This window comes from Sphaerodactylus townsendi, linkage group LG01 (genome assembly GCF_021028975.2).
Source record: "Sphaerodactylus townsendi isolate TG3544 linkage group LG01, MPM_Stown_v2.3, whole genome shotgun sequence".
Lineage (NCBI taxonomy): Eukaryota > Metazoa > Chordata > Lepidosauria > Squamata > Sphaerodactylidae > Sphaerodactylus > Sphaerodactylus townsendi.
In genome coordinates, this window is record NC_059425.1 from 75,375,539 (window position 1) to 75,391,335 (window position 15,797).

At 43.3% G+C, this 15,797-nt stretch overlaps 1 protein-coding gene across 4 annotated transcripts in view; it reads right to left on the minus strand.

Moving 5' to 3' along the window:
- LTBP1 (latent transforming growth factor beta binding protein 1) overlaps positions 1–15,797 on the minus strand; it is a 270,959-nt gene that overhangs the window by 108,962 nt on the left and 146,200 nt on the right. For all 4 annotated transcript variants that reach the window (XM_048484134.1, XM_048484124.1, XM_048484115.1 and 1 more), the window contains 2 exons: positions 2,204–2,329; positions 988–1,113 (listed from right to left, as the gene is read on the minus strand). In XM_048484134.1, coding sequence (XP_048340091.1) covers positions 988–1,113; positions 2,204–2,329 — 252 coding nt within the window. The remainder of the gene's footprint in view (positions 1–987; positions 1,114–2,203; positions 2,330–15,797) is intronic.

Here is a 15,797-nt window from a genome sequence, read left to right on the forward strand (position 1 = left end):
CACCCTATATGTCCCTGTACGGCCTCTCCGATCCGTGGAGGCCAATCTACTAGTGGTCCCTGGCCCTTTGGTGATGCGGCTGGCCTCCACACGGGCCAGGGCCTTTACGGCTCTGGCCCCAGCCTGGTGGAACGCTCTTCCTCCAGCTGTCCGGGCCCTGTGGGACCTTGGTGAGTTCCGCAGGGCCTGTAAGACGGAGCTATTCCACAAGACCTTTGGAGGAACCGGCCGCTGATGGTGCCCCCCCTCCTGTGGCCCTTGACATCTGGGCCATTTGTCATCTAACGAGACTCGCCATGCCTCCCTTTTGGGGGGGGAGGGGATTTTAAAACTGGAATGCTGGACACCACTCTATTTCATTGAAACTTATTGTATAATCCTTGGAATTAAATTTTTAGTTTTTTATCGCTGCTTTTAAATGTTTAACTATTTTATATTGTTATCCCTACATGCTGTACACCGCCCAGAGCCCTTCGGGGATGGGGTGGTATAAAAGCCTAATAAAATAAATAAAAATAAATAAATAAAGTGGCTTGATTTTTCTCTCATGCATCCTGTTTTCTTCACTGAGGCAAGATGAGAACTGAGACGAGATGAGAACTGAGACAAGATGAAAACACACCAGAGGACAGGAAACTAGGGCCAATTCAAGATACAATGTCTTGGATACCACCACAAGGACTTTGGGTCATATGTGCACTAGAAGTCACCCTTACACTCAGGTGCCCTTGTCCAGGAAGAAGGAAGGGGAAACACTAACATATTATATAGTCTCAATTTCATATTATAAATGCATTTGTCCAAATAAATATTTTTTAAAAGACAGGTGGTTTTTTAAAAATCACCACAAATCACCTGACCACTTAAGTATTTAGCACCGGATGCAATAATTATTCAAAACAACCAAAGTAGTCCTCAATTACATCAATTGATTTCAGCTCAGGATCTTAACTAATTAGTGTTCATTTTATCAAACTTAGTAGTTACCAATACAGTCTGTTCCTTGTTCATTGGCCATGAAGCCTGCCTGGCAAATGCAGAGGAAGCTTCCTTCTGTATTTTCACAGCGCCCAAGGGAACAAAGTTGGGGAGTCTGAGAACATTCATCAATATCTGTTTAAGACATAAAATGTAAGGACATTGAAAGGTAGTCATTACTTCATTCTAACCAGTGTATACAAGTCACTTAAAAGAAAAAATTGTGCTACCATAATTTTTCTTTCAGACACAACAAGCATGCTCATTGGTTTAAATATGTGGGAATTCAGTTCACTAGGAGTAGAAACAAACAAAATGAATGTGTCTTCAGAAGGGAGCAGGACACATGGGAATGGAGTATTTTGCATTGTAAGATTTTAGAAACTTCTAGAAACCAGGGTTAGTAAAAGAAGTTCATTCTCTCCTTATTTATTATTATTTACAAAGTCCATATGATGCCTTCTTGCCCTCACACAGGCTACCAAGGCAGCTAACAAACTAAAACATAATAAAATCACATTTTGAAACCACTGAATCCTTCATCATTAAAACAATTAAACAGGTATCCAATACTTTGTTTTAATTTTATTATTCAATAAAGGCTATGAAAAAAGAATAATGGCTGGGTGATCTTATGGGAATGAGGACAAATAAGAACCCTTTGATGCTCCCACATTAATCCATTCTTCACATTTCACTTCTTCAAATCCAACAAATAAATGGTGTTAATCTTGAGAATCTTCAGGTAATCTAAAGATTTTGATCAGGACCAAATAAACTTTGTGAGCGAGCAAAATGTACATCCGTATGTACACAGTTGGGAGAGGGCTTCCTCTTTCATCTTTAACTGCACCCCTAATTTCCCCAATGGGTGTATAATCCTTCAGCATTATCAACCATTTTGAGAGAAAAATGAGTTATAATGGGGAAGGGGATAGTAAATTCCTGAAAAATGTTCCATATGTAATCAATTGTTCTGAACTGCCACACATACATAATGGTACATTCTCTTAATGATGTACATGGTATCATAGGTTTCCCAGAGATAGAGAGCAAGATTACTGGGAAGCAGCAATTCTTGAAGCAAGAAGAACAGCAGGAGATAAGTGATTTAATAAATTAACTGTAATCTCCACCTACAAATAAAAAATTACATTCTTTTAATCTTTCATTCATGATAGTTTTAGTAACTGGGACTTGGGTGGAGAAGGGGAAGTTCTCATACCAGAACATTTTGTTTGTTGATCATTAAGTCTGTATCCTTCATAGCAGAAGCAGGTATATCCAACAGGCAAGTTAACACAATGTCCTGATCCACAGATATCAGGGTTCACGGTGCACTCGTTGATTTCTAAAGAAAAAGAAAAAAGAAACCTGCAGCAAACTATTTAAAATCTTATAGAAACCCAACGAAAAGGAAAAGTGAAATCCTTTGTGATTCAAATCAGTGATCTTAAAGTTGTCACTAAAGTTACTGAAGCAGAATTTCTGCAACAGGCAATGTATAATACAGTATCTAGAAAGGCCTCTATGTTATATTTACATGCATACCAAATATGTGCAAATCAGGATCCCTGAGGAAAGGAAACTGTAGCCTTGGGCCCCATGCCATTTTCTAACCTGGAATGGTCTCTCTTTGTACCACTGAGGACTTCATGTGCACTGATAGTATACCTAGGTGTTTGCAACTGGTCAAATAGTACCCCCTCCGAACCATCTGAGGTCAGGAAAATGGCATAGAGTGGAAGCAGAAAACACTTCTCCTCTGCAGAACAAACAACACTAATTTCCAAAATTTGATGTTGTGTTAGGACTGTATGTATTCTTGAATATAAATAAATTCTGAAGCAACTGAAACAAGTTTAGAAAAATCTTGGAATAAGTAGGTAGCTTTCTTGGAATCTTGGAATAAGTAGGAGCAGCAGTGGCGTAGGAGGTTAAGAGCTCGTGTATCTAATCTGGAGGAACCGGGTTTGATTCCCAGCTCTGCCGCCTGAGCTGTGGAGGCTTATCTGGGGAATTCAGATTAGCCTGTGTACTCCCACACACGTCATCTGGGTGACCTTGGGCGAGTCACAGCTTCTCGGAGCTCTCTCAGCCCCACCTACCTCACAGGGTGTTTGTTGTGAGGGGGGAAGGGAAAGGAGATTGTCAGCCCCTTTGAGTCTCCTGCAGGAGAGAAAGAGGGGATATAAATCCAAACTCTTCTTCTTCTTCTTCTTTCTACCTCTGAAGCACCCCTGGGGGACTAGTTTCTGAAAGTTTGAGGAATCGTATCCTGGATGTTCTCACCTGTTAAGCAGCCCCAAATGCTACCACAGTTAAATCAGCTTGAGGCCTCTTATTGGAGAATGTCTGCAGTCACCTGGTCACTGCCAAGGATCAAATAATCCATTGTTTACGCTTTTGATGCTGACTCCTTCACCACAAGTCACTGATGCTGAGACAGAACCAACATAACAGGGATCAGCCCAGCCCTGGCTGAGCCTGCCCAAGGGGACCAGTGATGTTAGCAGGCTTTGACTTAACTCTGGGGCATTTTGTCAATTCTTGCCTGAACAAGTGACCAACAACTCTAAAGTTGAGAAACCAGACATCCTTGTTGTAATGCAGAGGTGTAGCTAGGGGAAATGGAGCCTGGTCCAAAATCTGAGCTTTGCGCCCCCCCGCCCCCCAGTATGGGCGGCCTCCCCGCGACCCAAGGCCACCCTCCCCCACTACGACCAAGGAACAATTTTTTGCACCATGTCATCTCAAAGTCACCATCACATTATAGAACATGCTCCAACTCACAAATCTGAACACACCCAGGGCTCCCTAGCTTAAACAACATGGGTAACCCCATCTACTATTAGCTCCCATTGAAAACAATGGGGAATGGGGGCACCCCCTTTGGGGATCCATAACTTTGGATCCCCTGAACCAAACTTCACCAAACCTGGCTAGTATCATCAGGAGTGTTGTCTGAGGGTAGCCTGAAAGTTTGGTGCTGCTAATTGCACCCCCTGCCGGCCGACAATGTAAAAACACAAAAAAAGTTTTATATTTTCAATTTTGGTGCCCGCTGCAGGCGTGCACCCGGTGCATCGCGCACCCCCTGCCCCCTGGTAGCTCTGCCTCATTTGTAATGTCACCTGTAGTTAAAGGGCAGAAATCTAAAGATCTCTGTTGAATCATGTCAAGGCTGCTTGTTAAAACACTGCCACTACCATGAGCTGTGGAAAAAAACCCCTTCCTTCTGATTCGTTTGTCTCCTACTATGTCTTCTCCTCAGCTAGCAAAGTCTATGTTCACTGGGCAACAACATGACTACCAGGCTGTACTGAAGTATGGAAGAGGAAGATTCCAGATCCATGCATCACTAACTTTGTTCCTGGACCATTAAATCTATGTTCTGTTTAGTTACATTCATTCAAGGAAAATGTCCAAAAAGCCCATCTCAAAAGATACCCATTGAGATTCTAATACCCAAGGAATGTTAACATAAAAATACATTAATATAAAAAGTTGACTCACTGAACAACTTTCATGTTTAAAACATCTGCATTTAAAATTGAGATTAAAATTGAAATCTATCCTACAGATGACAATATTTTGGCTCAAATGCTCAAAGCTGCTGAAATGTATTCAGTAACAGCTTCTGTAACCTTTCTTTCATTACCTGAAAGAATATTTAAATGATGGGAACCTGCAGAATGGTGAGGATAAATTGCCTGAGCAAGAACTATCAGGGAAGCTCTGGGTTTAGCATACAACTTGAAAGGGAAAAAAAAAGAATCAGGATTGACTTCAATGTCTGGGCTCCACATATGCATGGTCTCTGCTCCCAGAGAATCCCAATAAATCAACCATGAAGCTCTGCCAAAGAGAGCACATTGAAATGCACCAATAGAAAAAACTTGATAGATGGGAACCAGAGACAGAATAAATAATACATATGAGTAAGTGAGGATGAAGACAGGAAGCCCAAGAACATAGGGGAAAATTTAGCGTCAACTAAAAGATGGAGTCGATCAAGTTAACTAAGCTTCCCAATCTCAGAAATACAAACATTATGTAGACCTAATTTAATCCGAGAGAGAAGCCCCTATCAGTAATCTTTCCCAAATTGCTTCTAAGCATAGTAAAAGGGTCTGTTGGAAGCCATAGCAGCAGTGCTCTCTGGAAACTACCATGACCATCAGTTGGTACTGAAATTCAGAGGAGGCAGATTGCAGATTTATGCATTACCTTTTTCTAGGACTGTATACCAGTAGTGCACTTGTATTCTATATCTGATCCATATTCTAGCTCTACCGATTATTGGGATCTGACTGCTGCCATGAAATGAATCCCCAAACTTCAAGTGTAATAGAACGGAGGATATCTAAACCAAATTAAACCTGAATCCCACAACCTTATTGCACCAAAGAGTGGAAAACAGAACTAGGGATGCATATACTCTAACAGTATATTAGAATATATGTATGTGCAGCGCCATTAAAACACTTCTGATTCATGCCGATCCTATGAATCACTGGTCTTTTACCCGGTTGGTCTCCTTTGCTTTAAGTGGACATTCTCTTTGGGTCAGATTTGTAATTACGCAACATTTTTACCCTCTTGGGAAGTGTCTGCGCATTTACGTTAAAGAAATTTGTGGTTTCTGAAATCTCCTCAAATGCGACTTTTTCTTCTGCTTGAAAGGGAAAGCTCCTACACCCCTTCCCTGCTCACAGCATAGCACTCTACGGCAGCCATTTCAAAATGACTGGAAGGGCACTGTTGTTTTAAAAGCTGAAGGTCCATTGCTGATTGAAGAAGAAGAGTTTGGATTTATATCCCCCCTTTCTCTCCTGAAGGAGACTCAAAGGGGCTGACAATCTCCTTGCCCTTCCCCCCTCACAACAAACACCCTGTGAGGTAGGTGGGGCTGAGAGAGCTCCGAGAAGCTGTGACTCACCCAAGGTCACCCAGCTGGCGTGTGTGGGCGTGTATAGGCTAATCTGAATTCCCCAGATAAGCCTCCACAGCTCAGGTGGCAGAGCTGGGAATCAAACCCGGTTCTTCCAGATTAGATACACGAGCTCTTAACCTCTTACGCCACTGCTGCTTCTTGGATGGCTTCTGATCCCCCACCCCCTTCCAGATCATTCTCTGCCCTAAAGTAATATTGGCCCTTTCCCCACTTACCTTTTTTCGAGGGTTGCTGCCCACAATTCCCAATGCACAGCATCCATGGTGCGCGCCCGGGCATCCCCAGGACCCCGCGCTCTGCGCGGGGTCATCAAAAGGCACCCTTTGAAAGAGCCTCGCTCTGAGGGGGCATGACAGCAGCAGTGTCGGGGGCGGCTGTGCTGTCGCCGCCCCTCTCGTGGGGAGTGCCGGGGGACCCCGCACTACTCTCCTCAAGTAGCGCGGGGCTTAAGGTAAGTGGGGAAAGGCCCATTGAAAGCTCTATGGGAAATTGAAAAAGCCAATCTGACGGCCTCTGCAATTCCTGCACCATTTAGATAGTTCTCTGCCCTAAGTTACATGGAAAGCTCTGTGGGAAACTGAGAAAGCTGATTTGATTGACTGTGCAATCCCCGCCCCCACCCCCACCCCCCACACACACACCATGAGAAAAGAAGGGGAGAAACAAAGGTGGCAGAAAGAAAGGGGAGAATCTGTGAGAAGCACTGTACTTTTCTTTTTTTTTAAAGGGTGGGGGTAACAAATCAGCCAGGATACCTTTCAAATGAGCACAAACAGATCTAGGAAAACTGCACTTTGAGACAAAGAGCTACAAAGTAAGAAGAGAGTGCCTAAAGGTCTAATGTCCACCAAAACATCCTCTTGTTAACAGCCTTGCGCCTGGTGCGTCATGCCCCCACCCCCCCCCACCCCTTGGTGGCTTCACCACTGATCTAATGTTAGGTCTTCCTCCTTTCCTGCTGCCTTCAACCTTTTCTAGTATTATTCTCTTTTCCATTGACTCTTGTCTTCTTATAAAGTGGCCAAATTATGATAGCCTTAGTTAGCCATTTTAACTTTCAGTCCAGACATTTCAGCCTTGATTTGATTTAGAACCAGTCTTTTGGGTTTTTGGGCAGTTCATGGTATCCATAACACTATCTTTCAACACAACATTTCAAAGGATTCTACTTTCTTCTTGTTAGAATACTCTAATATTATCTAGTAATAACATGTTCAAGCATTCAATGCGCTGTAATTTATACAAACAACGCACTCCACTACTCAAAGTCCACCTCACGCAGCCTATGTTTTTATAGTCTACTCGGCAGTTGAGCAACATTCATATGCAAAAATAGAGAACTGTGCCTTAGATCTAACCATCATATAATAGAACAATTTCAAGTCTATTGAAATAGCAGAACATTCTCCTCTCAGACACACATATGAAGGAAAATTTTGTTTTCATCCACCATTTCCTAGACCATTTTTGTTCTTGAATGCTCTGGTTGGGTTCCAATGCCTTAAGGGCAAAACTAAGCAGGCATTAGGACCCAAGCAGAGAATTCTAGAACAAAGACGGTCCAGGACATGGTGGATGACTTCACAAATCTCCTGTCATCTTTATCCTGAAAAAGGGATACCAATTCATTTCTGAATTCAATCCAAGGTGCTGGTTATAACCTTTAAAGCCCTTCATGGCCTGTGGGCCTCATATGAGAAGGACTATCTCCTCCCACAGGTTCCTATGCACCAATTACATTCTTCAGGCTGCCACCAGAGCCCAGGTCATCATGACCTCCACGTTGTGGAATGGGGTCCCCCAAAAGATGCTGGAAGCCCCATTGCAGGAGATATTTAGGAGGAGCTACAAGACTTGTTTACCAGGGCTTTTGATAGGGAATGAATAGCAGGCAACTTTTATGGGGGAGAGGCAGAAGGGAGGTATTTGGGTGTTTAATTTTATTTTAATCTCTATTTTTAAGATTGCTGTTTGTAAGCTGCCTTGAGCCAACAGGAAAAATAGAGTATAAATATTTAAATTAATAAACTTTACTCAGTTGAGAGATAGGTAACAGGTAGGATCTACCCCATTCTTGTTCAGTTAATGATTTACATGCATGTTATAACTATTAAATTAATATCACAAAGCTTAATATATTAAGCATTCTGTATTTTGAAAATTAGTAGTGCAGGGAGATATAATGTCCAACATTTAAGTAGTGTAGCATTTTGCTGATTTCTCAGCTTCAGAGAAGAACATTTAGGAGAAGGGCCTTTAGGAGAAGAAGGATTTGTGAGGACCTTTATTACGGGACAAGGAATTTTTGCACTGGATATGATACCTCTGTATTATCCAGGCACTGTAATTCTCTTTCATGCTCCAGAATCAATTCATATTTGCAAAAGACTTTTTAACTACTGCCAGCTGTGTAGCTCAATGTAAATTCATTAATACATTCCAACATACCTTACAATCGCTAAATTCCATTTTTATCTTTGAATATTCCATATTAAATCTTATCATGAGCCAGTATTTAATTTACGATCATGCTTGCCTATCAAAAGTTGCTTTGATTTTTTTTAATTATACGAACCATTTATGGGCCAATCCATTCAGCTGTATGCCTGTTGGGTGGTCTTGGCCATTAAGCTTATCCCACCTCACAAAATACTTTTGGGGAAAGCTAAGACTAATGAAGTAAAATATTTTGCAGATCAATTAAAAGGCTATTAGAATCTCCATCATGTTCTACCAGCAAATCCCAGGCAGTCTGTGAAACTATGAGCAGGTGCCAGGGGGCAGTGTTGGAATGGTGAGGACCAACAAGTTGAAATTTAATCGTGACAAAATGGAGGTGCCGCTGGTGTAGGGGGAAGGTCTGACCCATAAAATGGACTATTGATCAAACCAAGTTTGTAAAGAAATCACACCTTTACATCGGGGTTTCAACCCCCACACCGCAGCATGTATTCAGCAAAGACATGCAGGCCTATCACGGGTTCCAGAAATGTAGTAATCCCCACTACCATGTGATCTCCTTTGCGGTTCTCTCCTGATTGGCTGGCATGCCACGCTGGGGCGGGACCTTTTGGAGGTGGGAAATTTTTCCCTGCCACTTGCAACCTGAGGTTTGCTTGTTTGCAAGGATGAATGTTTAAGCATTTAGGCACTTAAGCGGGTTTTTGCTCATTTGGAAGGGTGAACGGTTAATCGTTTAAGCGGTTTTTCATTCTCCTATGCTAACGTCTCCTCGCGCATGCGCTCACTGAGACCAAAAGCAAAATCGAAACCCAGAAGAGGCTGCGCACGCATTGCTCAGAACCTGCTGAGCACTGATTGGTTGCTAGACATTTGTGTCACGCTCCACAGTGGGAATTTTAAACAAAGATTGGACCCCCATTCCTCCCCTCGAAACTGGATCGAAAACGTGCTAAGAAGAAAAGTTGTACTTTCAAGCAGGTTTTGCTGGGACGCGGGATAAGGGGGAGAACGAGCACCAGAAATGGGATGAATCTCTGTTCGTCGCTCAAGCAGTGGGAAGTTCTTGCTGAAACCTTGATATTTTGCATGAGTATCACGCAATTAATTGACCGTGGGGAATCGTCCATTCTCCCTTCCAAATGGGACTGCACTCCCTTTAAAGCAGCAGGTTAATAGCTTAGGTGTATGCCGGGGCTGGGACTCCTGTTGGATAAACAGGTGGCAGGGGTGGCCAAGAATGCATTTCACCAGGTTTGGTTGTTGAGCCATCTACAGCCCTTCCTGGGCAGCAAAGATCTTGCCATGATGGTGTATACCCTAGTAACGTCTATGTTATATTACTGTGGTGAGCTCCACATGGGGCTGCCCTTGAAGATTGTCTGGAAGCTACAGTTGGTACAGAATGCTGTGTCCAGAGTGTGGAGTGAAGTGGGCTATAGAACCACATCACTGTAGTCTTGTTCCACCTACCCTGACTTACAATTTGCTTCTGGGGTCAATTCAAGGTGCTGTATTGATCTTTAAAGCTTTGGATTCCCCACTCCACCACATGAAGCCTGCTGGGCAAACTTGGGCCAGATCACAGTTCTTGCAGAATTCCCTTAGCCATGTGAAGGCAAGCAATTGCAAACTACCTCTTGCCTGGAAAATCTTACAGGTAGCCATAAGTCAGCTGTGACTTGATGTTATGTTCCACTACCACCACATGGCCTGGGACCAATATACCTTAAAGACTACCTTGTCCCATACAAACCTACATGCTCATTCGGAAGCCCTGCTTCAGTTGCCCCAGCCATCTGAGGCTAGACGGATGACAACCTGTCATGGCACCAAAGTTTTGGAACTCCCTTCCCAGGGATGTCTTTCTCTCTTCCTCTGTCAGTGTCTTTGGATAGCAGGTAAATGTTCATCTTTTTTGTTTTGTCCTCCACACACCCCATAACAGTTTCGTACCTTCCTTCTAGTGCTGTTTGTTTATATGTTTTTAATTGAAGGTTATATTTGAATTTCATATTTTTATACTTCTTTAAATGTTTTAATGTTCTTATGTTCACCACCTTGGAGGCTGTGATTGGGTGGAAAGGCAGCATAAATATTTAAATAAATTACAACTATTTCTAATGTTAAAAGATGTCAATAATCTATATATATAAAAAGCTAACCATGTATTTGCTGATGATAGTATACCGCAGTAACTGCTGGGCCAATTCCTCTGAAAATTCCCAGCCACTATAGTCAGCCAGGTGAGAGTGTTTTTAGATGTTCACATACATGAAAGTTCACACCTGGCCCAGGTAAAACGCCTTTTTCCTGGCGCTCCATGGTGAAGGACATGCAGCTGCCTGTGTGTTACTGTCACCCTTAGAATGTTCATGCAGCTTAGAATGTTCACTCAGATGGCCAGATATGAGCATAGAAAACAGTACATAGGCAGTAACTCGAGTGGAAGTGAAACACATACACACACATACACACAAGGGAGAGGGAAGGGAGGGAGGGGTGTGGCATGCAAGGGAAGAGAGGGAGGGAGAGGAAAGGGACGGAGGGGGAGGCATGAAAGGGAAGAGAAGTGTGAGAGGGGAGAGAGTGAGGGGTGGCATGCAAGGGAGGGGAGGCAGGGGGCCCACCATCTTGATATGACCCACCCACCCTAGCGGAGGGAAAGGGAAGAGAGGGAGGGGGAAGGGTGGCATGCAAGGGAAGAGAAGTGAGGGAGGGAAGAGAGTGAGGGGCAACATGCAAGGGACGGGAGGGAGGGGCCAGGCACCCTAGATTCCCTGAATACTGCGGTTACAGTTAAGAAAACCAGGCATGCATTATTCAGGAGTAAGCTCGGTACAGCAACCGTGACATACTTTGAATGGCTGCCTCGCGCCACTCAGAGGGTTTCCCTGAAGCGACACCCAAACTTACTCCCAGGTAAAGGATCATGACCAGCCAGCCTAGATGTGTGGGAAGGGTGCCTTTCCATTCCCTGCCCCCAAGGAATGCGGGCACACACATCACTGACATCGCACAGTATCAGGCTGCGTGTTTGCATGAGCACGTACTGTTGGCCTCTGCAATTGATTTGCTGCTACTGTTCCTTTCCCATTTCACCACAATAAGCCACAGTAACTGCTAGTATATATTGAATTTCTTCTTGGTTCTGTAATGGTGATATCTGAGTTAATTGTGTAATCAGTATTCACTTAAGTGCCACATGGCAGTCTTCTCTCAGTGTATAGAACAGAATGTTTTGAGTCTGTTCCTTCATTACTGAAAAAGTGCCAAAAATAGACAGCTATTGTACAAGGAATGCAAATTCTGTTACTTTCTGTGCCCTTGGAAATCTTCCAGAATGACATGGTACACATAAATGATGCACTTCCTGACATTATCAACAAACATTTCAAATCTTAAAGGCAAGTGAAAAACTATTTTTAAAACTCTTGATGAAATCTTTCTTGGCTTATATGTTGAGATAGCTTCAAATTTTCTTTAATTGCCTTGCATGTTCATGGCAAAATCTGACCATAGGTAGAAAATTTACAGATCAACTTTCCAAGAATGGTGTCCTGAATAAAAGAATTAAACATATATAAGAGAACTGAACAACTGCTGCTTTCTTGGGAAGTCTCCTAAGTCTTTTCTCTCAAAATTTTCTTTGTATAATTTTCTTTCTATGGACCCTCAGGCTGTGCCTGAGGGTCCATAACCTTGGCCCCCCTGAACCAAACTGCACCAAACTTGGGGGGTATCATTAGGGAAGTCTCCTGATGAGACCCTGAAAGTTTTGAGACTGTGCCTTCAGAAATGTGCCCCCCACAGCCTGCAACCCCCATGGACAGCAATACAGAAAACTCAATGCAGAACAAAGATTCTTGGGCAAATTTCTAGGATGTTCCTGCAGGGGGTGCATTTTTGGATGTATTGGCACCAAACTTTTAGGGTATCATCAACTGTCCTTATGGTACCCCCAAAGTTTGGTTTTGCGGGTCCAAAGTTATGGACCCTCAAAGGGGGTGCCCCATCCCCCATTCTTTGCTAAGGAGATGGGGGCTACCTTTGAGGGTCCATAACTTTGGACCCCCTGAACCAAACTGCACCAAACTTGGGGGGTGCCATCATCTCCAGATGATACCCTGAAATTTTGGTGCCAATACATCCAAAAATGCACCCCCTGCAGGAACATCCTAGACATTTGCCCAAGAATCTTTGTTCTGCATTGAGTTTTCTGTATTGCTGTCCATGGGGGTTGCAGGCTGGGGGGGGCACATTTCTGAAGGCACAGTCTCAAAACTTTCAGGGTCTCATCAGGAGACTGCCCTAATGATACCCCCCCAAGTTTGGTGCAGTTTGGTTCAGGGGGGGGCAAAGTTATGGACCCTCAAAACTGTAGCCCCCATCTTCTATTAGCTCCCATTGGAAACAATGGGGGATGGGGCACCCCCTTTGGGAGTCCATAACTTTGGACTCCCCGAACCAAACCTCACCAAACTTGGGGGGTAGCATAAGGACAGTCTCCTGATGATACACTGAAATTTAGGTGCTGCTAGCCTAAAAACCGCGCCCCCTGCAGGCCGAAAATGGAAAACCACTAAAATACCCAAAAACGAACCCAGCATTTTGATGCCCCCCACAAGGTGATGCCCTGGGCAGCTGCCCACCTTGCCCAATGGGCATTACGCCAGTGGTGTGGTCCCCAGTAGGTGTACACTTTTTTTTGCCTTCTCCTGCACACAGCCTTGCAGCAAAGGCATCATATTTGGAGCTGCCCATGCTGTCCCTGAGCTGGAGGTCCTGTGACCAACCTGGGTCACCAGGACAGCCTGAGTGGAGGAGGCCTCTTCTCCACTGTGCAGGTGTGGCATGGGTTTAGGAGTGCCAGGATCCTGGCCAGTGAGTTGATGGGTAGCTCACAGGGCAGGGCAGTTATGGGGGCTGTGGGGGGTGGCTGGCAAGCTGCTTCAGGGCTGCTTTGCCAGGAGGACCACTAGATCTGTGATGGGGGGCAGTCTTTCTACTACTACTTTTCTCTGTCTTTCCTCTGCTCTTCCTTCCTTCCTTCCTTCCTTCCTTCCTTCCTTCCTTCCTTCCTTCCTTCCTTCCTTCCTTCCTTCCTTCCTTCCTTCCTTCCTTCCTTCCTTCCTTCCTTCCTTCCTTCCTTCCTTCCTTCCTTCCTTCCACTGGTTGTGGCATTAAACCAGATGCCAAACTTCTTTTGGCTTCCTCAGCTTCTTTCTTATTAAAGTTCCTTGAAAATGAGTGAAATGCGGGGAAACTTAAACTTTGTCAGTGTGCTTCTGAATATGAACAGATAAATAAATCTGTGAAACATTACTTTACACTCATTACCTCAGAGGCCATCTGCAAGGAGTCTTGTTCACATCTCATTTCTTTGCTGTCCTAACCTTTTATTCTAATTAACCCAGAATGCCCACCACTTTTGATTCAGTGCTCACACCTGCTGACATAGAATACCTTCATAACAAATAAACATGTAAAACACTTCTTTGCTCTTTGACTACCTTTACTGTCTACAGAACTAAAGGCAACACTGGTTTATTTAGATAAATTTCTAAACTACTAGAACTTCTATCCTCCTATTTGTTTTCAATGATGGATGGACCTTGTAGTCATTGGAAGGGGGCATTCATACTCCATGAACTTTGGCCAATAAGCTGTTCTTGTTAGATACTAGTTAGTGTTGCAATACCTTTTATTAGGACTGGCACACAAGTAATCTTGGCAGAGGCGTAGCTCCAAGGGGAGGGGGTTGCACGACACACCAGGTGCGCGCCCCTCTGGGGGTGTGGCGAGGGTGTGACGGGGGTGTGACGGGGGCATTCTGGGGGTGTTCTGGGGCAGGACAGGGGCGTTCTGGGGCGGGATGGGGGTGGAGGATGCACCAGTGCACCAGGCGCTTTCCCCCCTTGCTATGCCTCTGAATCTTGGTTATGTGTACCCTTAGGGATGAAAAGCATGTAAAAGCAACTTAAGAGAATGTCTACTGTATTTATTTATTTTTTATAGAAAATGCCTATGTTGTCTCTCCAAAGACCTTCTCAAAGCAATTTAGAACTAATACAATAAAATACAGCCATTAAAATAAATCACCAAAAGGATACTACAGTAATTAAAACAAGCCAGTAAAATAAGAAGACTAAGCCATTAAAACAAGCCACTAAAAGCACAATATGCTTCACCTGCATTGTCTTGTTGTCATCCTTACAACTGTCCTGTAAGGTTGGCCAGTAGTTTTACGCTTATATTGCAGATGGGAACCTGCAGCAAAAAGAAACAGTGGCTGGCTTAAGCCGCCTGGTGAGTCTGTGGCAGTGGCAAGATTTGAACCAGGGAACTCCCAGTTTATTTCCTTATATCCATATAACAGCCATAACCTTTTGCAGTAGCTGAGCAAAACATTAAGCTTTCCTGAGTCAAAGCTCCCTCATTAGTACACTTATCTGGCTGGTTAGATATGCCAGAGAAATGCAGTCCCATCTGTATATTGATATTACTCTTCTTGTGAGGGGGCATGCACTGTTTGGGTGGGAGGGTGCTAATTGAGTGATTGCCCTGAGTGCTATTTTCTGTAGATACATCCCTGTACCAGATCTATTGTTTTATTTCTTCCTAAGTATCCTTTTTAACTATGCCAATTGCTTTATTTTTTTTGGCCATCCAAGACCAGTTTCATTTGTCAGAATGCCAAATAGCTCAGAAAGTCTAAGGCTAGGCTCCAGAAAGTAATCATGTTATGATTGTGTCTTTCAACAGAGTTATTCTTCCATCAGAATGCATCCAGAACAGGCAACAGATTTATTTTCCCACTGAACAGTTATTTCTTTTTCACACTGAAGAGAACTCTGCATTTATGAAACTGATTACCTATGTAAGGTTTAACTCATTTGCTGTGGATTGTAAAACAAACTCATTTTCTTCTCCAGTATATAGAAAACTGTTCTGAATCACTTTGTTTTGATGCAAAGAACAAACATTTAAGGGGGTAAATTGTTGTTTTATTTATTACTTTATTTATTTATATATTCCTTTGGGCTTGAGTTTGAAGCCTTCTTTAAGTTGGAGGAAGGCACCTTAGACTACAGGAAGGCTATTTGGAGGATAGTTGAATTTACCCCACAGGATGAATAAAAGTAACCAAAACAATGCAGCAAAATCAGTATGGTTATATCTATTTACTAATATTACTTTTCAAAGAAAACAGTTTTTTTCAAAAAGTGTTGTATAAGTGTTCAAAAATGAAGTTAATGCACCTTGATATAGTTATCAAGAAAAAACTAAGATCAGGGCAAATGTTTGCTTGTAAATATTTTTGGCATGAAAGTTTGTCTGTCTGAGTTTTGTGGGGGGAGATGCTCTCTGATTCTCTCACATCCTTTTAAACCTGTTGGCT